At 41.9% G+C, this 24,838-nt stretch overlaps 1 protein-coding gene across 1 annotated transcript in view; it reads right to left on the bottom strand.

Annotated features, from left to right (window-relative positions):
* PPARGC1A (PPARG coactivator 1 alpha) overlaps nt 1–18,765 on the bottom strand; it is a 280,818-nt gene extending 262,053 nt beyond the window's left edge. Inside the window, exon 1 of the mRNA XM_087828004.1 lies at nt 18,652–18,765. Coding sequence (XP_087684130.1) covers nt 18,652–18,720 — 69 coding nt within the window. The 5' untranslated portion in view covers nt 18,721–18,765. The remainder of the gene's footprint in view (nt 1–18,651) is intronic.
* Nucleotides 18,766–24,838: the final 6,073 nt, after the last annotated feature.

The following is a 24,838-nucleotide window of genomic DNA, read 5'->3' as shown; positions in this document are numbered from 1 at the left end:
GACTAGATTTCAGATGTGTCAGTCTCTGTTAGTTTCTAGAACTCCAGAGCACTCCCTTTACTCTTACCTCTAATTTACCATCATTGCCTCCATATATACACACACACATACACACACACACATATATATATATATATATATTACACAGACACACACACACATGCACCACAAATTCTGATTTCTATTTCCCCAATCTTTACACTCTCCATTTCCTCAGTCTCACTATTATCTTTTCCATAATCCCTGAACTATCAATACTCTCTTTCCTCATCTAATGGCAAACTGAAGGAACCAAGTATGGAAAGATATGACCAGAACTTCACATGAACATTGGAAAGCTCCTACCGATTATACTTTCTAACATCACACAGTTCCTTGTATCAATAATGCTTTATTTCTCCTGTTCCAAACTGCCTATGGGCTTTTTTTCTGCCAAACTGAGTCAATTTTATAAGTGCATCTAAATGACAAATGTATTGTTCTTATTGCATTCATATTAATTGGCATTTTAAAACAGTTTAACTGTCTAAAGAAAAGGACTAGTTTACCAGAGCACTGTTCAGAATGTGCCTGAATTGTGTCAAAATAAATCTTGTGAAGCAGCAGGTAGAAGGGAAAGGGCATCAGACTCAAATTCTACTTTGTAGTGTCGAAACTAACTGTTTGACTTGGGCAAGTCAGAGCCCCTCTCTAGCTTGTGTTCTCTGTCTTTTTCTTCTCTCTCTCTCTTTTTTGTTTTTCTTTTGTTGTTGTTAATCCTCACCTGAGGATATTTTCCCATTGATTTTTAGAGAGAGTGGAAGGGAAGGAGGGAGGGAGGGAGGGAGGGAGGGAGGGAGGGAGGGAGGGAGGGAGGGAGGGAGGGAGGGAGGGAGGGAGGGAGGGAGGGAAACATCAATGTCAGAGACATCGATTGGTTACCTCCAGCACGCACCCAGACGGGTCAGAATCGAACCTGCAACCCAGGTAGGTGCCATTGACTGGGAATTGAACCTGCAACCCTTCGGTGCATGGGCTGATGCTCTAACCACTGAGCCATGCCGGCCAGGGCTAGACTGTTTTCTTCATTAATGATAAAAACAAGGTAGTCTACATTATGAAGCATTTTCCCATTCTCACACTCCTAATTCTAGGGACAGAGTTCACCCATCAATTCTAATCAGTTATTAAGCTTCACTTAAGAATTTGAAATTTTAAATGGCAGTTTAAATGAGAATATGTAAGTTTTTGTTTTGCTTTGCTGTAGCCTAAAAAGCAGGAGTGGGCAATGGCATCTGCCACTAAGGAATGGGGCTCGAGGTGGGCCAACTGTTTCTCATTATAGTAGTTTTGAAATATTTGATTTTTTAAAATAAAATATTATAAGCACATACTTTGATTTTTTTAAATGTTTAAATTAAAGCTAGAAGAGACTTTAGATTATTTCAGTTCATATCTTGCTTGATGGGGCTGGATATCCTATTGAATTTTAGACATGCATATTGATTTTACACAGTTTACAAGGGTCACTGAGAAGACCAACTGGGGCAAAACGATCCTAATCTCCCTTCTGAGGCCAGGCACTCTACACCTGCTCTCCATTCATTTCTCTCCAAACAATTCTTAGTTCATGAGCAATCTCGCCTCCCTGGAAACTAGACAGGTGACAAGTTTCAACTTTTAAAGTTCATTTACGTTTGAGTTCTCCCAGAACAAAATAAAAAAAATAATGAGAGTAAAATAAAAATATTTTATTTCTTCAAAACTTCAAAAAATCATTTACAACAAATCTGGCATGAAAGTTATCCCTTTAGGCTAAAATAAAACATTAGAGTTTTTTGTTAAGGGAAACAGTCCTTCAAACTGAAAGAAAGCAGATCTGCAATGGAAATGGGAATGCAGGCTTCACATTTGCAACTATCTAATATAACATTAGGATTCTGCATTTGTGAATTGCTCTAATTTTATGTATGTATATTATTCAACAAGAATAGCATTTCTTTAGTTTTGTAGATTTTTTCACTAATTTAATTGGTGTTATAATTACTTGCTCTTATAAATCTGAAAATTGGAAATTCAAACACACACATAAAAAAGGAGAAACTTTATTATTATTATTTTTTTAATCTTTACCCAGGGACATGCTTAGAGAGAGGAAGGGAAAGGGGGGTGGGGAGAGGGAGAGAGAGAGAGAGAAATGCATGATCGGATGGGCAACTTTTTGGTGTACAGGATTATGCTCAACCAACTGAGCCACTCCATCCAGGCAGAAACTTGATTCTTAATGGCTTAGCCACTTGGCCCAGTGCCCCACCCTTCCATCAGTGGCAATCTACAGGCCCCGTGCACCCAGTGATCAAAGAATTCTAAAATAACCTTCTTGAAATGCACTACAAACTTCCCCAGGCAACCTCAAGCAGCCTCAACATAAACCATGATTGTCTGAAAGGCTCCTGGTATCTTAACAGGCTGAGAATGACTCAGCCTTGCTCAGAGATGCAAGAGAAATCCAATGACTCCTCAAAGAGCCCATTGGCTCCAGGGAGACAAACCTGGTAGAAACACTGGCACAATGCAGCTACACAGGGAATTGCTGGCCAAGTGAGACTTGCTGAAGGAACAGTCAGTAGATGGAAGTTCCTGAAAGCACTCAGACTTGCCATGTCAAATTTGCCTTTAGTTTAAGTCCAGCTAGAGTTGCACTTAAGAGAAATATGAACAATAGCTCCAAAGTTTCAAGGATAGCAAGGAGCCCAGGTGTCTTCTAAAATGCTACCTGATGTCTTCTCTCATTCAGTATGTAAAAGTGACCCAGAAAACTTCCATTTTTCTGAGAAATGGTTTCCAGAGTATTCTGGTGAATGGTGGACTTTATCCATAATAAAAATGTGTGTGTGTGTGTGTGTGTGTGTGTGTGTGTGTGTGTGTGTATGGGTGGAACGAGATGATTGAACTGTTCATAGAGAAGTCAAGAGTAGAGACATCGGGATCTTATATTCACAAGCATTGTCTCATTTCGGCTTTCCCTTCTCTTTCTTAACTAACCCTTACTCCTGTAAATCCAAACTCCCGATAACTGAAGCCAGTCCCAGCTGAAAAGAGTCAACATGCCCTGAGCACAGAGTATGTGCAGGCTCTTTGGGGATGATAGTGACTGATGATGATGATGATGATGATGATATTTTCTTATTTAATCCGCATGGCAGCCCTTGAGGCAGCTACCATTATGATCATCACTCTACAGATGAGGAAACACAGAGCTTAGCTCAAGGAGGCTAAGTAAGTTGTCAAGTTCTCACAGCTTGTAGAGGCAGAGCCAGGATTTGGCCAATTTCATGCTACTGACTAGCATTAAACTGGCCTTTCCTCTCTACAGGCAATCGCAAGGCCTTGTTAGCCAGCTGTGTGTCTCAATCTGTGGAATGTGAGCCTGTTGGAGAGCAGGAGAGAGGGCAGGGAAGGGCTGTGATGTCTTTGGATGGCTCCTGGTGGGTCACATTCCAGCCCACACCCAAAGAGAGACCTGGAAATAGCCCTTAGCCTGGATGCCCAAACCCTCCTCCTCAGGCATGTAGAGGGTTCCATTAAAGCAAATCGTCACCAGAAGAAAAAGTGGATTGGCCTAACAAACACTAAGAAGGGAGGACCCCAGCAAGGAGGATTTCCAGTAACTGGAAAATACCTGGAAAGGGGTTAAATTTCCTTGACAGCCTTCGGAACCAGGGAGACCTGAGAAGATGCTATTTACTAACACCCCTGTGAGCGTGGGCACCCTACAGAGCGCCAAGTTCTCCACCCTTCAGTTTCCTTGTCCATGAATGGGAATAATTACAGAATTATATCCTAGGTTTGGTGTGAGAATTAAACATAAACTACCACACACATGAGCGGCCTTCACCTCCGCCACCTTCCCCAGTTTCCCTGACGGTTTCTTTCTTTATATCACCTTGCTCCACGGAAGACATTTCTCCCACATAACCCTCTTCACTCCTTTCCCTGGCCTCATCTCTGTGCTGTGAAGTCAGCCTTGCCCTTTGGTTCCTTCACAGAATTCTCCGAAAGCCTGGAGAAAGTATTATCCTGCTGGGAACTCCCACTGGCTGAAGCTATTTGCCCAGCGCAGTGGGGTACAAATGACTGAACACTTTGGCCCTTAAGCATCTGCCTGACCAAGTGTTTCCTGCATCCCCTGATCTGCACAGAGATGTTGGGTGTTCTGAACCTCGATATGAACAAAGTACAGTGAACAGGATGCTCCTGCCTTCCCTAAGAGGCAGAGAGCGCTTTCCTGGACAGCAGAAGGAAGACCTCCTGGCGCCCCTCACAGATTCCAGCTCTTTGCTCTGAAGTGAGCCCTCATGATCACTCTCTTCCCTTCAAATCCCAGAAGCCAAGGAAAACTTTCAGGTGAGACAGAAATGCATCATTTCCCCAGAGGGGAAGGCAACTACTCCCCCTCTGTGGAAACCTTCAGGTTTATATGAACCCATCTCCACCTCATATATCAGAGAACAGGGCTTGTCACCAAATAATATATCATGTTTTGAAAATACTCTGTACCATGACTGGTGTGTTTCTTAAAAACAAGAAAATCGCCATACTGGCTTGACATTATAGACCAAGCAACCTAGGGGTGCCCATTCTTCTTCCTTGTGAAAATGTGTGATTGCTGGTGGTCTCCACCAGAGTCACCTCTAAAGGCCAGGGATCAAGGTCAAGCATCCCACTTTTGCTTAGCAACTTTTTGGAACCTATGAAATTTTCAAATAATTCTCAGACCTACTGTCATATTCAGAGGTGTCCCATAAAGTACTTGGTGGATAAGTGGGAGAAATGATAAAGTTTGTAATATATTACTACCTTAGTTTTGCTCCATTGTTAAATACCACAAACAGAGGTAGGGCCAGCTTCTAACCCATAACAGCAGTTGAAGACGTGAGACCTAAATGGGTGCCTCATCACTTTGACTAGCTCCCCTGCATATCTGCAGGTTCCTCTCACATTTTCCTGTCATAGTTCCCAACAGCCATGTGATGTAATTTCAGCATTATAAATATGACCAGAAGGTGCAATGTCCATAGTGGGTTTACTGAGACCCACTACGCCCCCCGCTCCCTACCCCACACTATGTTTCTACTGCTCCCATTGTCATGAACATGCCCTCAGCTCTGGTATGAGCCAGGCACTGTGTTCATTCCTTTATATTCATTATCTGATTTGATCCCATGAGATACCTATTATTTTTATTCCTTTTCACAGGTGAGAAAACCAAAGCTTGAAGAGATGAAATAGATTGCCCATGACAGCTAATCAGTGGAAGAGTCAGTCCTCAAACCCAGACCCAGACCGACAACAAGTCCAGGCCACTCAAATCACAATTTATATATTAATCCCACCTACCCTTACAAAATTGTTTTCTTAACAGCACAATTCCTGCCCCTTAGAAAATCCCATGGAATCCATAATAAAATCACCAGTTACTTTTTAAAATTAAAAAAAAAATTTCAACTACAGTTTACATGCAGTATTATTCTGCATTAGTTTCAGGTGTACAAGCATAGTGGTTAGACGATCACAAATTCAGTACAAGTTTACAGGGAATGAAATTTCTATTGGGTCCTCCACCTTGGAAGTGTGGGAAGAAACAGTGAGAGGTAGGATGCTTTCCTCTGCTCTGCATGGCCTTAGTTTGCTCCAATTCGTTGTCGTTTCTCTCTCTTTCATATAAGTCTCTCTCTTTCATATAAGAGGCCTTCCAGTAAAATCTGGTCATCTGCTCCATTTCAGAGTCCAACACCCAAGACCGATGGGCAGTTCCAGGGGCAGGGGAAGGAGTTACAAGTGGTGGGCTTGGCTGCGGTGTGACATGGGCCAGAGCTGACCTTTTCCTACGAAGCCTCTTCTATTCAGCTGGCCCGTTTCCCCAGGAAGGAAACCTTCGCTCCCCTCTCTGCAGAGCATAAGGTGAGCTGCCAGCGCTTCGGAAGAGAAGAGGGAACTGGGGCCCCACTGTTCAGTATGGAGACTTCCACCTGGGACCTCCTTATTTTCCTTGTTGCATATTACCTGTCTCTCCACGGTGCCTGCTTGCCCGCAAATCCAAATCTCACCCGGCTCAACTTCATTAGGCTATAGACTGTCTTTTCTGCCCCAGACCAGTGGGATCTGCCTCTGGTCCTGCGTTCCTCCAGCCCGGTCACCCTTCTTCCATCCTGCCTCTGGTCCTCGCCTTCCAAGGCGCCCGGTCCATCCAATTCCAAAGCTTTTCCAGACTTGGGCCGTGCAGACGGCCCGCGTTTTGTTGACCCTCCCGCTACAAGCTTACATTTCATTCTTGTTGTAACTCTGTCACAAGCCAGTGGCCATTTGGATATTCCCTTCTGAGCTTTCAAATGTAGTTATTTTATTTGTTCACCGATGTCATCTCTTCTTTTATTCTCTCTGTCCTTTGGGGTTTAAACCTTTTTTATATCTTTGCTGTCTTTTGTTGGGTTTCAGGCACCGTATTTAATCCAAAATATATTTTCCACTATTTTCACTTAATATTGTATCAAAAGCATTCTTCCCCACATAAAATACCAAAAACACCATTTTGATGCCTATATCTTAGTATGTCTAACCATTCACCTTAACTGGAAATTTAAGATGAGTCATACAACTTTAAACAACATTAAAACCAACATCTTTTTACATGAAGTTATATTTTTGTCTCTGATAACTGCATTAAGATCTATTTTTAGAATAATATTAAGTCAAGTTTTTTTAAAAAATTAAGCTATTGCTATATATTATCTAGTTGATTTCCAGAAAGGTGGTAATCATTAAAACCCCAAAATGCAGACGCAGTGGCCATGTGGGATCCAACCCATCATCACCAACATCTTGGCTTCTCAAAATCTTCGCCAGTTGTGTCTTGTAATTGGTTTTATTTGGATTTCTCTTCTGACATATATGACTATAACTTGTTTCATACATTTATTGATAACATATATCTCCTGTTAATTGCTCATAAATCAAACTCATTTTTTCCCCTGTGTAATGTTAGGTTACTCCTTATTTATATGAACTCTTAATTTGTTAAAGATATCAAGCCTTGCCCTTGCCGGGTGGCTCAGTTGGAGCATAGTCCCATACACCAAAAGGTTACGGGTTCGATTTCTGGTCAGGGCACATACCTAGGTGGCAGGTCAATCCCCAGTTGGGGTGGGGATGGGAGGCAACCAATTGACGCTTCTCTCTCACAACTCTCTCTTTCTAAAAATCAATAATTAAAAATAAATCATCCCTGGGTGAAGATTTAAAAAAATTTTTAAGATATCAAGCCTTTTAGACCAGACTTGTCAAAAATATTTCCCACTTTACTATTAGTTGGCTTTTGTTGTTTGTTTGTTTGTTTATTACATTTCTGACATAGAGAATTTTTTAATTTTTACATAATGAAAATTATCACTCTTTTCCTCTATGCTTAGAAAGCCTTCCCAATCCAAGATCAGATAAATAGTAATCTATATTTTCTCCTTTTATTTATATTTTTTTGAATTTTATGTTTTACCCCTCCCCCTCTGAAATTTAATTTGTAGTATTTTTTCCAGGTCAGTAAACCAGGTGACTCAACAACACTTATTGCAGAGTTGTCGGTTCCTGCATCAACATGTCATCCAACCTGGACCACATTCCCATCCTAAACTCTTATTTTTCCTAGAGCCTGCTTCTGGTCTGTTTCAACCTCATTTGTCTATTGATTCTTGCCCCATCAACATCCTGTTTTAATTATCATAACATTATAATATCTGCTACCAAAAAGCCTGCTTTACTGCTCTTCTTTTTAAATATGTTTTTAGCTCTTCTGCTCTATTTATTATTCAAGATGAACTTTAGAATCCTTGGTCAAGTTTCCAGAAAACAGCAGCGGCAACATGATTTCGATTAGAACTACATTAAATATGTACATTCATTTGAGAAGAAGCAAAGTGTTGACAGTGTTCATCCCTTTTTTCTAAGAAGATGATACCTTTTTCCATGTATCCAAGCCTTTATCATGTCTTCTATTAAAATTTTACTGTTTTCTGCCTACAGAGTCTGTGTTATTACTGAGTTTATTCCTAGACAGTTTATACTTTAGTACTATTTTCAATGATTTCTATCTTCATATTTTCTAACTGGTTATCATTATTATACTAGGAAGTTATTAAATTTTGAATATTTATGTTGAATCAGCCAATTCAAATAGCATTTTTTCTAATAATTTTTCAGTTTTTCTGAATATTTTTGCTTTCTTGTGGACAATAATTTTACCTGATAATATGATCATTTTTGTCTCCTCTTTTCTATATCTTACTTCTGTCCCATGTAGTAGGTTGGCATGAATGAAACTGTGAACATATATCCAAGTTCATCCAACTAGTCAATGGCAAAGCAGGATTCAACCCCACATTTCTTTGACTCCGGAGCTCATCCTTGTGGGTGATATAACTACCATTATATTCCAGAATTTCAAGTAAGCCTGACTTAGTGATAGGAGTTTTTAAGGATGACTATGAGGATTTTTTTGGTTTTTTGGTTGAGAAAAGAGATGGGAGAGGGAAGAGTAGAATGAATCTAGGCAGATGAAATTAGACATAAAGAAATACATTAATGATGCAGGAAAAGTACAACATAAGATGCACCCTCGTGGTTCCCCAAGATCTGTGTGAACACCAAGATCAAGTACCAAAGACAAGAAAAGATTTCAAAGACCTGTGCATCTAAGAGTTTAGTATTATTCCCACACAAATAACTAAGCTGTAGCATGTGACCTCTTGACCACTTCAGTTTCCAAAAATTTGTCGAGAAAACATCTGGACCTCATTAGTTCAGATCCCTGATTCACTGAAACGTGAGTCCCCCACACGGCGGGGTTGGGGCGATGCATGCTATTTAAGTCACATCTCTGCAACGAGCTGCTGCAGGAGACAGTGTGCCTCCTTTTCCCAGGTGAGAAAGGACTCCAGCAATGCTAAAAATAATGTCTGTTAGAGTGTCACACATATTGTGTGTTTCTGCAGCACATCCCAGGTTACTGACTGTGTGACAGCCAGGTGGATTTCCACCACTGCACAAAGCCCAGGCCTGCAGCACTGTGGTCAGCACGGAGGGACGTGAGTATCCTGCCTCTTCACCAGGCATTTCCACAGCTGGGGCTGGAGGGAGGACCTCTTCCTCAGAACCAATAAAAGATTTCAGCTTTAAATAAAAGATTTCAGCTTTAAATGTTACACTTTTTAAAGAAGGGGGCAATTGATGGAGGTTAATTAAGTGTTCATGTAAGGACACCATTTTTTACACACTTTGGGAAACTTTACCCTTGACCAGTGAACAGAGAGACAGATCTATCTGAGTGAACAAGCACAGGATTGCACGTCAGATCCAGGTTCTAGTCTTGGCCCTGCTGGACAAGGCTCTTAACCTGCCAGCCCCAAGTGTCTCCATTTGACAATTGGTAATAATAACACAGCTGCCATTTCCTTCCTAGGATGGGAATGAACAAAGAGTATACATGGAAAAGTGCTTCTGGAAACTGAAATACACTTGACATGTGTCAGGAAAGTTCCAACAGTTTCTAAGACACTCTCCCTAAAGAGCAGGAGTATTTACTGCTCACCTGATCTCCTCTGAAAAAGACTAGCAGCCCAATAGTAAAGGAGTTCTGTAGAGAGCCAGCCCATCTCCATTTCAATTCAGAATCCTAGAGGCAGCAAACTTGCAATCCAGGCCCCCCCACCCCCACCCCTGCCCAGTCTCCACTAAATTTGATGGTTTCCCTAACACATGGGTGAGCGTTTGAACAGACACATCAGGCTATGCTGATCACACTATCCTGTTGATGGAGATAATCACAATTTAAAGGCTAAAGAAGAAATGACCTATTTTTCATGGACTTTGTAAGAGTCATGGGAGGGAGATGTCATGTGATCCCAGGATGACTTGGTAACTCAAGCTTTGGGTCACCACATGGCTCTGTCTTCCCCTCAGTCCCTGAGCCAGTCATTTCTTTATACGCTGTACAGTGGCTCTGTGTACTGGGGACTGAGCTTAAATTGAGCTTGAGACAGGGGCCATGGAATGATTGAGTAGAGAATTAGATAGAAAATTGTGGCTTTTGCGCCCCAAGTGAGAATCGCTAGATTCAACCAGCCGCTACAACTTGAGCATTTCTCACTTCTGTTGACATTTTTTCAGGGGAACTTGATGTAAAACATATTTGTCTCTTTAGGTACTCAAGAGCTGCCTTTTCCCCTCAGCCTTCTTTGAAAGTCTGCCCTCCGCCTCTCAAATGGGCTTCAGCCATTGTCGGAGTGAATTGTAAGCTATGAGAGCTGATGCTCAAGAAGAAAGTGTAAGTCAAGCTCACGCAGGACTCGTCAGGCCCAGTCAGAATAACCAGCCATGAATGTGGCCTCAGGAGAACAGGAGGCTGAATGCAAGAGGCAAAGACACCACAGGGAGAATTTGTTTCTCAGATTGGATTTCTGGAGTTTTACACAAAACTGTTCCCTTCCCAAGAGGTGCTCGAAATTGAGTCAAATTTGAAAACTGCAAAATCCCTGGGTTCATTTGTTTGCATTGGTTCATTCATGCATAAGCACGATTGGTTGTCCCGGAATAGGCGGACGAGGGCACTGGCTGCGCAGGGCAACTTGATTTCAACATTCAACACACAGGGCTTAAGCCTGCTCTGTGCCTGGTACTATGTTAGGCCCTGAGAGAAACAGAGAAATGAGTAAGATTCAGCTTCTGGCCTCCGGGGATTGACACATAGCTCTGACCCAAGACAGTGAAAAAACGACTAGAAGAGAAACATCAAGTGCTTTGGCAGCCTTCTTAACTGATCTTCAGCTTCTTAAAATAAAGCTCCATGAGCATGGATTTGGTTAATGATAAGGCGAACGCCTCCGCGAGGCTTCCAACTCCATTCACAATCTGATGCCACCCAGATGGAAGCGCCTCCTCCCAGCCTCACTGCCCATCACACCCCAGGGCACAACCAGCCACCCAACCGCTTTTCAAACATGTGCCCAACACTTGCTTGCCGGTCTGGGTTCGTAAGGCTCTCTCTGACTGAAATGCCTTCTCAACCTCTTTACCACCTAAAAAGCCCTAAATCTTCTCCTAAGAGCCAACCCAATGATCTGTAGGTAAAAATGAAGACTGAGATGTCATCCCAAGGTCTCTCTCAGCTTATAAGTCAATGATATGTGAACTTAAGTATATGAAATGGCTCACCTTCCTTGATCCGTGGAGCCATTCCTGATGCCCTGAAGAATAATTCCTCTTGGTCTTCTGAACTTTCATCCTACATGCCCAGACTGCTACTAGAGCACTGAGCATACAATTTATTGTTTATTTATGTTTATCCTTCCAAGTAGAGAGGGCACAACTCGAAGGCAGCGTCTGCATCTTAATTTTTATTTTATTTAAAACTTCCACGATTATAACTAGGGTTCAACCACTGTTCCAAGTGCAATACATATATTTATCCTCACAACAACCCTATGAGACAGCTATATAAGGCCATATACTACGCTTATCTCACTTTGCCCACGAGGGAACTGAGACTTAGAGTTCAAGTACAATGCAGGGCCATACAGCTGGTAAGCAGTGATCCAGGGTATGAACCAGTGTCTTAAGTGCTACTTTATGCTGTTTTTATTTATCATTGTACCCTCAGGGCTTTGCCCAGGGGTCTAGTATTTAAAATGTGGAGCTCCATCCATGTGTATTAGCTCACTCAATAAATGAGAAGATCACCACGGGTGAGCTCTAGCTAGATCCTCTTAAAAAGTTCTAGGCTATAGAAGTTAAGGGTAAGGAGCAGACTTAGAGAAGGTGGAAACTCAAGATGGAAATGAAGAATTACACCTACAGATTTAGGCTGCTTAGCCTTGAGAAGCCCAAACTGAGGGCTGCCTTCATAATGATCCTCAAGGCCAGGAGGCTGATTCCTGAGGACAGTGACTGAGCTGTTTTTCCCCACCTCCAGGAAGAACAAAGGAGTGGAACTGGTCTTGTGCTGCAATGGGCGTGGTTTAAATCCACCCCAAGGAAGAATTTCCTTAGCTTATGAATTGTTTGTTAGACCAACGAATGAATTATAGAGAAAGCTATATAAGGTCATCTGTCTTCAGCCTTTTGGACTTGCTTCTGCTCAGACTGAGGAGCATGTAGGGTGAAAACAATGACCTGTCATCCCAATGTCCCTTCTAGCCTCATAAATCTATGGTATTTGAATCTAAGACACACATCGAACACTTTACCTTCTTGGGCAAATGAATAAATAAATGAGTCCCGCATGATTTAAAAGGCAACAAGGAATAATTAGAACCAGCAAGCGAAGGGGTCTTCTCAAACATACCATTGTGCCAGAATATAACAATAGAAGAAAAAATGGAATTTGTTTTCTGAGGAACCTAAACTCTTACAGCTTCTACCTTCAAACCATTTCTTGTTTGTCCCATCACACTCGACATAAAGTTACAACTGGTCAGGCTACATCCTCAGGTGCTGATTTTGACCCATCATCATGATTTCCTCACTTGGTAGATGACATTAGTGTCTTGCAGCAGATTAAACATGAAAGTTAACTCAAAATATGAACCACTGTTCCATGGATCCCAATGTTAAGGTGCTTCTAACACGGAGAAACGAATCTTTTCCTGAGAGGAGAAAACACCACCAAACCTGTTTATTTTCCTTCCTATGTGGAAACTGAAACACAAAATGGTAATGGAGTTTGAAGGGAAGGTAGAGAGTACACAAAACTATTTTTGTATTCAGTATTATTTCAAACATACAATTCCGCTTTCTTTTCAGTTACTAGAAAAAAAATCTTACACTTGTAAAAATGCTTTCCATAGGACAACATGCTTTCAAACACATATTATTTCACTGAACTTTTACCTGGGAGGTGGGTATTTTGTTTCTCGTCTTTGAATACCTACTATGTGCATAGCACATCCACACTAAAGTGGAGGAAACAGCTCAGAGGGGTGAGGACTTGCCTGAGGTCACACATCTAGGAATGGTAGACTTTCCCCAGTCAGGCCTTCTAGTTTCCAGGCTACCATTTCCCATACTCCATGGCCTGCTGGGCACAGACCTGCTAAGCACTGGGCCAGCCTTGGTAGAGGTCCCCTTCACCATGTGTACCCTCTGTTGGGGGCTGTGGAGATGGCCTACACTACTTTGACAAGCTCAGTCCTATAACCTTAGGAGACCAGCTGAACCAAGAGATGGACAAGAGACTTTTCTCTGTGTCCCAAGTTGAACATATCCACCATCAGTGAAGTAGTAGAGCCTGGAGTCTAACAGGGTTTTACTGCTCAAAAATTATACTCCTCCTTAAAAACCTGGCTCAAAGGTCACCTACTCTGTGAAATCGTCCCTACTCCCTTGCTCTACATGGATGGACATAATCCCAGGGTACTTACAAGCTCTGGATCCAGGCTTCCTAGGTCCCATGTACTAGTTAAGTGATCTTAACCTTTCCGAAATTTCCTCATCTACAAAGTGAGGATACTACTTGCATCTCCTTAATGTTGTGATGGTGAAGATTCTATGAGTTAATATAAATCAAATGCTTAAAACAGCTCTTGGCACAGAGTAAGCTCTTGGTCAATGTTAACTCTTCCTGATGTTATTACTTCCTCTGGGCTTTCCAAGTCCTCACAGGGTTTTGTTTACCCTCCTGGTATAAAAATAATCTATGTTATTTGTTTTTCTTGTAACTCACCTCTAATCCACTATTTTGTGAGTTATTATCTACCCTATCATGAGCCCAGAGATCGCCTTCTTCTCTGGTTATCTCTTTTCAGATGGTGGCACCTATGTTCACCAAGTCACCCTAAAAAGAAACCTGGGGGTCATTTTATTCTTCCCATACCCTTATACACTGCATCTATCACTCACCAAATCCTGAGGCTGTATCTTCTAGATATTTCTGAGTCTGCCCTTTCGTCTCCACATTGTTTCCATGGTCTAGCCAGCCCTCACCTGAAGTGGTTCTTAACTGGGTTAAGAACCAGCTGGGTTACCCAGCTTCTTAACTGGGTTTCTGGTCTCTAGTCTTATTGTACTTCCAATGTATCCTCACACTAAAGCCAGAATGATCTTATGTTTCTTAAAACATGTTTGATGTCTCCGCTTACAACCTATCTACAGCTCTCCACTGCTATTTGTAGCTATTTGGTCTGACCATACAGGACCTTTCCCCTTGCCACCTCTTTGGACTCATCTCCAGCACTTCTGCATCACCCCAAAAGGCTAGCCCCAAAGGACAACTGGCTGCTCACCACATACTTTAGAACCTCTCTCCTTCCTGCCTCTGACATGTTCTCTCTCTTGGCTTAAAGGGTTATCTGTCTGGCTTAACTCCTTCTCTTTGCTTAATGAGCTCTGGTATTACCCTCTACATGGGACCCCTTAGACAGACTGGAAGCCAGTCCTCAATGCTTCCATGATACACGGAGCATTTTTTGACTATCTTACAACTATAATGACTCACCATACTCTACGCACCATGACTTCAAGTTCAGGGATCACTTGTCTGATCACTTTCTCATCCACTTCAGTGTGGATGTGCTTTCACACAGTAGGTATTAGAAAAACAAACAAAAAACTACGTTATATGGCTGATCTCATTAAATAGATAACATAGGGTAGTAGCTAGCATGTACAGTGCATGCTATAGTCACTAAACAGTACTTATTGAATTGCTCTTCTAAGTGCTTTCCACAAACTAACTCATGCAGTCCTCACAATAACCTTATAAGGGGCTAGGATAATTATCGCCATAGTGAGAAAACTGAGGCACAGAGAGATTAGAAACTTTCCCAATGTTACATAGTTAGACACTGATGACACCAAGGTTAGAATGCAGAAGTCTGGCTTTATATCTCATTCTTGACCTTATGCTATAGCTCCTATCCAGATAGGGGTACAATGATAAATAATCAGGCATAGATAATGTACCCCAGTTCCAACTTTACAGATGACAAAGTCGAGGCATAGGAAGTTTACAGAGAAGCAATCTACCCCAAAGAAAGAGGGCTGAAGAGGGAGCACATCATCCCTGCTCCTACTAACCAGCAGTGGGACTCGGTGCCACCACTCAGCCTCTCTCAGCCTCGGTTCTTCAAGTGCAACGTCGGGGCCAGATCACATCTCAGCTTCCTTCCAGATCAGATTTGCGATGCCCTTCAGCTGGGCAAATATCAAGGACTGAGTGTGTGCCAGGCTCGGTGCTAAGTGCAGAGACACAAAGACAAAATGCATCTCTGTCCTTGAGGGAGTCATCATTTTGTGGGGGGAGACAGGCACAGACAGACAATATCGATAGACTAGTCCACACTACAATTACATCAGTCATTTTAAAGGGAACCAACCCAACATCAGACATCATCCAGAAATGAATCATCTGCCCCTCCATAATGTCTTTCAATTGACAATTGCCCAGAACAATGAAGCATCATCAAGTCTCCTCCCACCTTCCCTCCAGGGCCTCACTGGGATATAAGCACCTTCCTTTACAAGCAAAGAAGCAAAGGCACTGCCTTAAGTAGGTTTGCCAGCCATCAGGTGGTTACCTGGTGGCAGAAGCCACTGCCGTCTCCACTCCTGAGCTTCTCCCAGAGCTGAGGTGGGCTTTGCAAGATGGGAGCATTAACGTTGACACAGCCATTATGGGTTCTCCTGTGCAAATTATATGCTTAAATGTATTTTCAGATTTACAGTGGATTCTAGGGTTGTATCTAGTTCATTTCTAACTCCATGGGTAAGCTGGTTCATTTGAGGCAAATGGCATCCAATTAAAATGCATTCTGAAGAAGTGGGTGAGCAAGGCATTTTTGCCCAACTCCTAATTTATTTTAAAAAATACCATCAGAGGAATGTCTCAAGGACCAAATCTCATCACATCATTTGTGAGATGAGACAGTTAAAATATGTATGATGGAAATGTAATTGGAAAATACACTCTAAGAGGCAGCCTTGTATAAGAGTATAGGCTTTGGGTTCAAGCAGGTCCATTTCCCTTTTTAACACCTTAGTAGCTATGTGACCTTGGGTACATTCCCTAACACCTCTCAGCCTCTGCTTCCCCATATGTACAATAACAATAGATCATATCCCTCTGTCAGAGTACTTAAGTGAATTAGAAATAAAGCTTAGTGCCTGGTAAGGAGTAAGGGTTAAAAAATAAGCTATTAAAGAACATTTTATTAAAGTCTTCATGATTCAGAGACTGATTATTCCATTAGAAGATCGGCATGCTTTTCCCTTTCTTCCTCTTGCTTCCTGCCTGCCCACATCACAGCTGCTCATGACTGTTATTCCATAGATAAAAAATGAGATAAAATTCAATTCAGATGGCGCAGTAACCAAAATGGGGAGAAGAGCACAGGCACTGGAGTCAAACAGGCCTGAACTTGAATACTGAATGGCTTTGGACAGGTTATATAACCTCCTTGAGTCTTAATTTCTTCATCTGTAAAATGGGGGGGATCATATCTTCCTTCTAGGCTTCTTAGAAAGATTGGGGAGATGGCATGCATGGGAGCACACACATACACACAAACAAACAAAAACAAAAACCTTGGCACTGTAATTGGTCAATTATAGCTAGGTAGGAAGGTATTGGATCAGTTTCAATAAGAAATATAGTACTTAGCTAAATTAAAGCATGAGCATCAATCACAATTGGTTTTTAAAACTTCCCCCAACTCCATCACTACCATGGATGGCCAAAATAAGTCACTCTCATGACAAAGGTCCCTCAACTAGTCCCATCAGATTTAAATTGTCTTCCCTTAGGAACAGATTGATTATCAGCTTGAAATGGGGTGACCCTGTGCATGTGGGATCCAGCATGGCAATACAGGTGACAGGAGAGTGGAGACAACAGGCAGGCCTGATGGAGGGCTAGAGGGCCAGAGGCAGGCAAAGCTGGAGCCCACACCTTGTGACATCCTTTCCACCCAATGCCATGTGTTACCAAGAGTCAGGGAGACCAAATGAGAGACCAGGATGCCCCTTTCACAATCACTGCCTCCACGAGCTATGGGGAGGGCTTCAGTTACCACAATGGGAATGCCAGGGGTTGACCAGCTGTACGGGATCACATCTTGGGAAGCAGAAGCAAGCAGCACAGAGAGCATTTTCATTAACTGCCTTTGGGGAAATTACCAAGCTACAGACTCATGGGATGCTCATATTGATAGGGTGCATCAATGTTTCGAGTTTAAATATTTTGTTCACAGAGCTCTCTGAGTCATCACCTCACATCCTGCCTTCTTTCAGCCTCCTGAGAAGTGAAGAGGACACATAAGATGCCAACTTGCTAGAGGAAAACATGTAAACAAAAGACAAAAATCCAAAAGTCACATCAACACACCATAAAATACCTGAATACTTGTTTAGACCCCCTGGAGACCTCACATGACACCCTCACAGTGGCATGCAGAGATTTGCCTGTCTCCCTTTCGGCTCCCACTCGGAGCAGGAGGAGTCTCGTTGCACCACAGGCCAGAGGATGTTTTCCTGAACTCCTTCCTCAACATCGCACTACTCAGAACAGAACACACCTGTCAACATCACTACTACATTCCGCTGAGATTTCCACCACAAAGGAGACACCTTATGAAAAGTTCCCCTCTTCTTATAAAAAGAGAGACTTATTGTTAAATATTAAGGTTGGAAATCAGCTCATTCCACATCACCATTTCTATACGAAACTTTCTGCTGCAGACACAATGGAAAATCACAGTTTCACTTTAACCACCACCACCCATTAGAAAAAGCTTCATGCACGGTGTTCTTTTTCCATAAGGCAGCAGCATTTAAAAGGAAAAAAATAAAAGAGCTCTGGCATCGCTCTTCAATATTGTTGTCTAATTCAGTGGCAAAGGAGTGGATGCGTAAAAATATGCATTAGAGGTGTGTAATGTGTGACGTGAAGAGGTGTAATCAAAGCCATTCAACAGGATTTAGGAAGGGATTTCAGTTGGCAGCTTACGAGACAGGAGCATATAATTTTGCTAATTTGAAATAGGTATTATAACGTATAAACATTACCGCTTTGTATATTTTAATGAAAACTGCCTCTACACCAAAATGAATCCTTTAGCTTGAACTCTCTGCATGCCACAGAGCTTCTAGCTATTGAGTTCAGCATAAATAAGAAAGGCACGCAAGCTGCATCCAAAGAATGGTCAACTCATTAAAATAGGTTAAACCAAGCCCTTATTCCAAGTTGCTGCAACACCATAAAGTAAGTGTGATGACAGGTGTTGTATTAAATGTTTATGCTGCAATGAACTTACACTCACACAAACCAAATCTGTGTGTTCCCTTTGATATCCACCTGCAATTTGTTCATTCAAGGGCCTTTACTAAGAAAGCATAAATTTAGCAACACCTATAGATTTGTAAAACCCTATTAGCTTGCTCAGTAATCTAAAGTAAATTCATCTGGAGTCTTATCTGCATGTTTAAAAAGAAATGGAAACTAAAGATGACTTTTCCCAAACGGATGTGCCTGCAGACAATGCACTTCTGCAAACAGACTGGTGGGAATTACCCAGACTTGGGTTCAAAGAGTGGAGAGATTTGGGTCCGTCTGGAGCCGAGGACATCACTTACCTGCCAGCTCGCTTCTCGCTGAAGTCCTTTCTTCCAGTCGTCGTCCAGCCTCGGGGAGGCCTCATCCATTGCTGATGCTGCTCACACACCTGGGTTCGCCAGCGGCTGTCACTCTCTTTCGTGGCAAGCCTTTACCAAAGCGGCAGCGAGGGCAGCTCAGGGGCAGACTGTCGTGGAGAAAACGCCATGCCAGAGGATGAGGGATCGGCAGGAAGAAGCCACACAGGAACAAATCTGGGACTCACGGGGCTCCCTGACTGCGGCCCACTGGCCAGGTGGGAGGCCATCTCAGCCACCGAGCATCCAGAGATTAGGAACAACCAAGCTCCAGGGCCAGTGGACAATGGGTCATTCTCGTGCTCCTGACATAAAGGGCAGTCGAGGAGAGTGAAAGCATACTCCATGCCCTAGAAATATGCTTGTCTTTGTGTGCTCTGTCTTCTAATCCCAACACACGCACATGCACACACACACCCCCCAGAATCTGCACTGTTCTGCAAGGTTGCGTCAGTGGGCTGGAGTACCCTGGAAGAAATAAGCTACTTTACATAGAAGCCACACATTTCATTTGAACACATCTCCCCCAGCACCATATGAATCACTCAGCAGCCAGTGCACATGAATAACAGCAAGCTCCTTTGGGTGAAATTAGACACATGCCTGTAGTTGAATCCTGAGCATCTAGAGTTCGTGTTCCCTCCCCCAAAGGATATTCTGCAACAGGCATTTCAACCTGACCATGGACCCCTCAAAAGTTGGTGCTCAATCAAACCAAACCCAGCCAAGCTCTGTCCTGTTCATTACTGTCTCACACCGAGTGATCCTCCCTCCTGCAGTTCTGTGTCCATTACCTATATTTTTAAGATATTCAGCTGGGGCTACTTACTTTTGGTTAGAGCAGTGGTTCTCCAACTTGCTGCACAATAGACTAGAGAAAAACCAACCAGGAAGCTTTGTGAAAATACTGTTGCTGAGGTCTAATCCCAGAAATTCTGATTTAATTGGTCTAGGGCATGGCCCAAGACACTGGTATCTTTTTTAAAACGTCTCTGGATAATTCTATTGAGCATACAGAATTAGAATCACAAAACTCAGTCTTATCACTTAGGGTTTCTCTAATCACTCAACTGACACTTGAATCCCTATGACCTTGCCAGTACCCATTCAAACAATGCTTATTGCCACCAATGACGGTAAGCTCACTACCTCCCAAGGGAGTGCTGCCCTGTGGTTGACAGCTTTGTCTCTAAATGAACGGATATCATTTTCCCTGTAACTGCCATGGCTGTACTACTTCTTAATTCCATAGGAACCAGACTAACGCCTGTCTTGTGGGATGACCCTTCAGAGATCCACAGACACTCATTGCCCCCAGTCTCGAGCCTCCGCAAGTGCCTGTTTTCCACATTATATCTTGCTAGTTCCTTCATCAAACTATATAAGATGGTGCAAGGTAATTTCTCCATCCTGGTTGAAGTTCTCAAAATATATTCCACTCTCTCTAGTGATAGTGACTATAATATTCCACAAGCAACTGTAATATTCCTGCAATGATCTACCATTGCACACAGAGCCTAATGATCACATGCCTTGCTTGAAAACCCCTCACAGCAATAATCACCATCATAATAATAGTAAGAACAGCCAGCATTTGCTGAGCATGGCCCTGGGTACCCAGCGCTGGGCTCAGTGCTTTATTAACCTTACCTCATTTATCCTTTGCTAACATTCTATGAGGTCATTATGCTCCTGATTCACGATGAAGAGCCCAAGAGCGACAAAGACATTTGCCTAGGCGATGGGCCAGGAGTTAGCCCAGACCTAACTTCAGGGCCTGTGTTGATCCCTACTTCATACTAGTCAGTGCCTGTCACATGCAGTCTCAGGTCCCGTTGGCTGCTTTGACAATCACATCTCTGATACGGCGTCACAATCAGTGAGACACATAAGTTTGTTCTCATCTTTTGTAGACTATAAATTGCCATATAACACTAACTTGACATCATGATCTTTTTAATAATCGCAAGACTGTGCCTTCCACTTCACCTCTAGCAAAGCACATACATGCAAAATCCTTCTGTTACTTGTTTGGCTCCTCTCTTTTACTGAGAATATTCAAATGCCTCTCCAGAGGTTGCCCTGAAGTGTAAGACACAAAGGCCAGAGGAGCAAGGGTCCAGAAAGTTTTCCTAGAGACCGGACTCAATGGAAGACTCACCAGTAATCTGGTTTTCCTCACCTCCTCTAAATCCCTGTCACAGGAATTAAAAAAAAAAAAAAACTGGGAGCAATTCGTTTTACCATTTGAATCACACCATCTGCAAGGTAGTTGAATCAGTTCCTACGGAAAGCAGTACACAAAGTGCTTGGACATAGTCTTTGACCTTAAACAGCCCTTGGGTTGATCAGCTGCTCCATCATTAGCAGCACTATGCCCTTGGGAAGGTGACCCAACCTCTCTGAACCCTGGTTTCCACATCTATAAAAGGGACATTCTGTCATCTCAATTAGATATATTAGTGTACATCAACATCTGACTCCCCTCTATTCTAGGAAACCAGCAAGACTGCAGTTCCCTAAACCTCTTAAAATTAGGCACAGACATGACCTGTTTGGGGCAATGAAATATAAGAAAAATGGCACCTATCACTTTCCAAGGGGAGGCCTTGATCATTGCACTTGACCCTCAGCCTCCTCCTACCCTAACTTCAGAGACTGCAAAGCATATGTTGTTGATAATATCAAAGCAAACTAAATGTCGAGCCGACTCAGAACAGTGCCTTGGAGAGTGATCTGGACCAACAACAGACATTATGGGAATAAAAAATAAACTTCTAGGATTATTTGCTCTATCAGCACAACCTAGCCTGCCTTGACCAATACACTGCCCTTACTATATAGACTTGTTATAAGAGTAACGAAATAATCTACTAGACTAGAGCATTCATCACAGGCATCCAGTAAGTCTGAAATACTATTTTTAATAGATTCCACTGCCAGCAAGCCTGCTCTACCCATGCCCTGCATATTCCACCATCTCCTCCTTCTCTCACAGCCTGGGCTTTTCCTGCTCGTAATGAGTAGCATTAAGCTTGGCAATTTCCATAGACGATGTAGAAATATGAACTTTAAGAAGAAAGGGTAACAGTATTCAATAATGCAGCGTCACTCTGTCTCCGCATGCAAACTCAGGGTAGCATGACTTCAAGGCTGCTTATCACTTCACAAGGAAATTAACGAAAGCAAAATGAGGCATCAGATAATCAGTGTAGCTCAGGATGGCTTCGCTACTGATAAAGCGCACGTCTCCAAAATGTAAACATAATGAGGACACACGCGAACACGGGAGCTTATTAACTCCCATAGCGTTTATTCACTATTCTTAAATCAAGCAATCAAAAAGGAATTAGTCCTGTTTCTGTCTTTGTTCAATGTTTTCATTAAAGGAAATCTCAACTATGCAAACCTGGTTTAAGGAAACTATGAATGACACCCTGGCTTGATCACAACACTGGTAATTCAAAACACAACCCTGATCTGGGACATAACTGGGAAAGGTGTGTTTTGTTTTTTTCCTTTCTTTTTTAATGGTTTTCAAATGCAAGTGGTAATAACTATGCCTTGTGCTGTGGGCGGAATTGTGTCCTACCAAAGAGATAGGTTGGAGTCCTAACCCCTAGTACTTCAGAATGTGATCTTATTTTAGACATAAGGTCTTCAACAAAGGTAATCAAGCTAAAGAAAAGTCATTGGGGTGGGCCTTAATCCACTATGACTAGTGTCCCTTATAAAAAGGGGGAAAAGGGACAGAAAGACAGACACACACAGGGAGAATGCCACGTGAAAATGAAGGCAGAGGTTAGAGTGATGCATCTACAAGCCAAGGAATGCCAAGGATTGCCAGCAAATCACTATTTCTGCCTCGAGATAAGCAGGTTATTAAGAATATGCTGACTAATAAGAAATAGAAAGTGTTTTAGAATCTGTAACATTTTCCTCATGGAAAAGTTACACATAAAATAAAAAAGGAAAAAATCTATACAAAATGCGTCACCAGTCAGCCCTCCCTTGATTTTAAGGAAAATTCCTTTAACTTTATACAATAAAACATGTTTATACTTCATTTTAAGAATCAAAAGTCTAGAAAATAAAGATTTTTTTTCCAAGCAAATTAAACCATAAACAGTGTTCTCTGATGGTAAAATTTGGCATTTTAACCTGTTCTGTTAGATGCAGATGTTCAGTCTAGAAATGAAAGGAAGCCTGGGTTGGAGGGGGCAGGAAGACACTGATGAAAATGCATATAAAGCCCGGGAGCCCCCGAGTATGGGAGAAACATGATGTCATTTACCCACTGACAGCATTCTGAATACACTTCCACTTAATACCTGGGCTAGAATTTTTATGAGTTTCCACCTCCCCTTTTATTATTCATTCTCACTTCAATCCATCCTTAACGAAATTTTCCAAGACATTTTCTCCCAAGCTTTTACTTCTGCTTTTGCTTTTTATTATTATTATTATTATTATTATTATTATTATTGGAAACTGAGGTAAGGTGTTTATCTTTGGAATTTGCTTCACAAAATGACTATAATAATGGATTGGATCCTCAACACCAGAGGTGTGTGTATAGTAACTCTAACAAAACAAACAAACAAAAACAGCCGTCCAAAGAGTAAGTTTGAAAAGGATGTTATAGTCATATTTCAGAAAGGGAAAAAAAAAAAAAGAATATTCTTTCCAGTTCGCTGTTTCAGTAGAATAATTAACGCTTACCATTCCCTCTGTAAAAGAGCTAAGCTCAACAACAGTGATGCCCACAGGATGTGCCAATAGAATTCGGTGGCTGGAGGAACCTCCTCTCCTATCCCCAAACCCACACACTTTGGCTCCCAGATAGCTGAATTGTATACTTGATTTTAACCAAGATTCACTTGTGTTTGTTTCCAATACTACTTATCCAGTTGTGTTTGCTAATGTAATTACATAATTTAATTAAATAGTATATCTATAAAATATGAGTTTTAATGGAAAGGGTGCTATTGCTTTTCATGAAACTAGTCAAATGCTTTGGAAAAACCCAATAAAGAAAAGTTGCTTTAAAAAATTGCTATTGGAGGGGCAGGGATCATAAAAATCGACACAGACTCTCTACTCCATTCACTGCCTTTAATTCTCAATTCACTTTAAAGCAACTGAAACTGAAATTTGTAGAGGCTCCATTAGGGATATAGCTTACACAAGAAAAGACTCCAGAATTTCACTCCATGGATCCCTACTTAGAAAAAGGCCTTGGCTCCATAGCAAAATAGTGGTGAATAAATGGGCATTTATAGATTTTAAGCAAAAGTCAAATGTTTTGTGCATGTATATGATTTATGATCCCCCAACTTAATCAGCTTATGTGATTAATCAGTCAACAACCATTTGCAATTGTAGGGAATAAAAAGGTTTCTCTGATAATGAAAAAAGAAAATTGTAAACCAGGGAGGACTTCTTAGCCTACATATAATGAACAGAGATAGAAAGCAATAGACTCAAATTTTCAAACCAAGAAACGGAATCCATTTCAATACCTAAGTCTACTTATATCACTTATGTGAGAAACATCCTATAACTAAACATTGTATAAATCTGAGCCACGAAGGCTCCAATTAATTACTGCATGGTATGTGTCTTCCTATAACTGTGTAATAATACCAACTGCCTATAATTGGAAGGATTTAGTAGACATTTATTGATGAAAATCAGATGATTTCATCCACAGTGTCTGAATTACTTTGATATGTTCGAGCCCGAAGCAAAATAAGGTAATAAAAAACAACATATAGATGAGAACCTCGATTTTTCTCTACATATGAATCTGTCGCTGATTTGAAAAGAATCAAATCTAAGTTGGACCAGGTGAAGACATCCCATACATCATCCCTCCCAATTCAATATAAAAATAATATTTCCCCTCCCAGTACGTTTATACACTGTTCCTGACTTTGCGATGTCCTGGACATCGAGGGCGCCCAGAGACGCAGAGCGGTGCCGTAGCGAGTACGAGCACAGCGGAGCTGAATTAAGAATCTTTTCTTAAAAGAGCTTGAAGACCATCTGGAGTCATGGGTCCCTGAAATAATAACCAATGGACTAATGAGTAGAGGGGGGAGGTAGAGCTCGGGAGTAGGGTGAGTGA

The sequence above is a fragment of the Miniopterus natalensis genome, chromosome 1, assembly GCF_054644295.1.
Source record: "Miniopterus natalensis isolate mMinNat1 chromosome 1, mMinNat1.hap1, whole genome shotgun sequence".
Classification (NCBI taxonomy): Eukaryota; Metazoa; Chordata; class Mammalia; order Chiroptera; family Miniopteridae; genus Miniopterus; species Miniopterus natalensis.
This window is presented reverse-complemented; position numbering and strand designations above follow the sequence as displayed.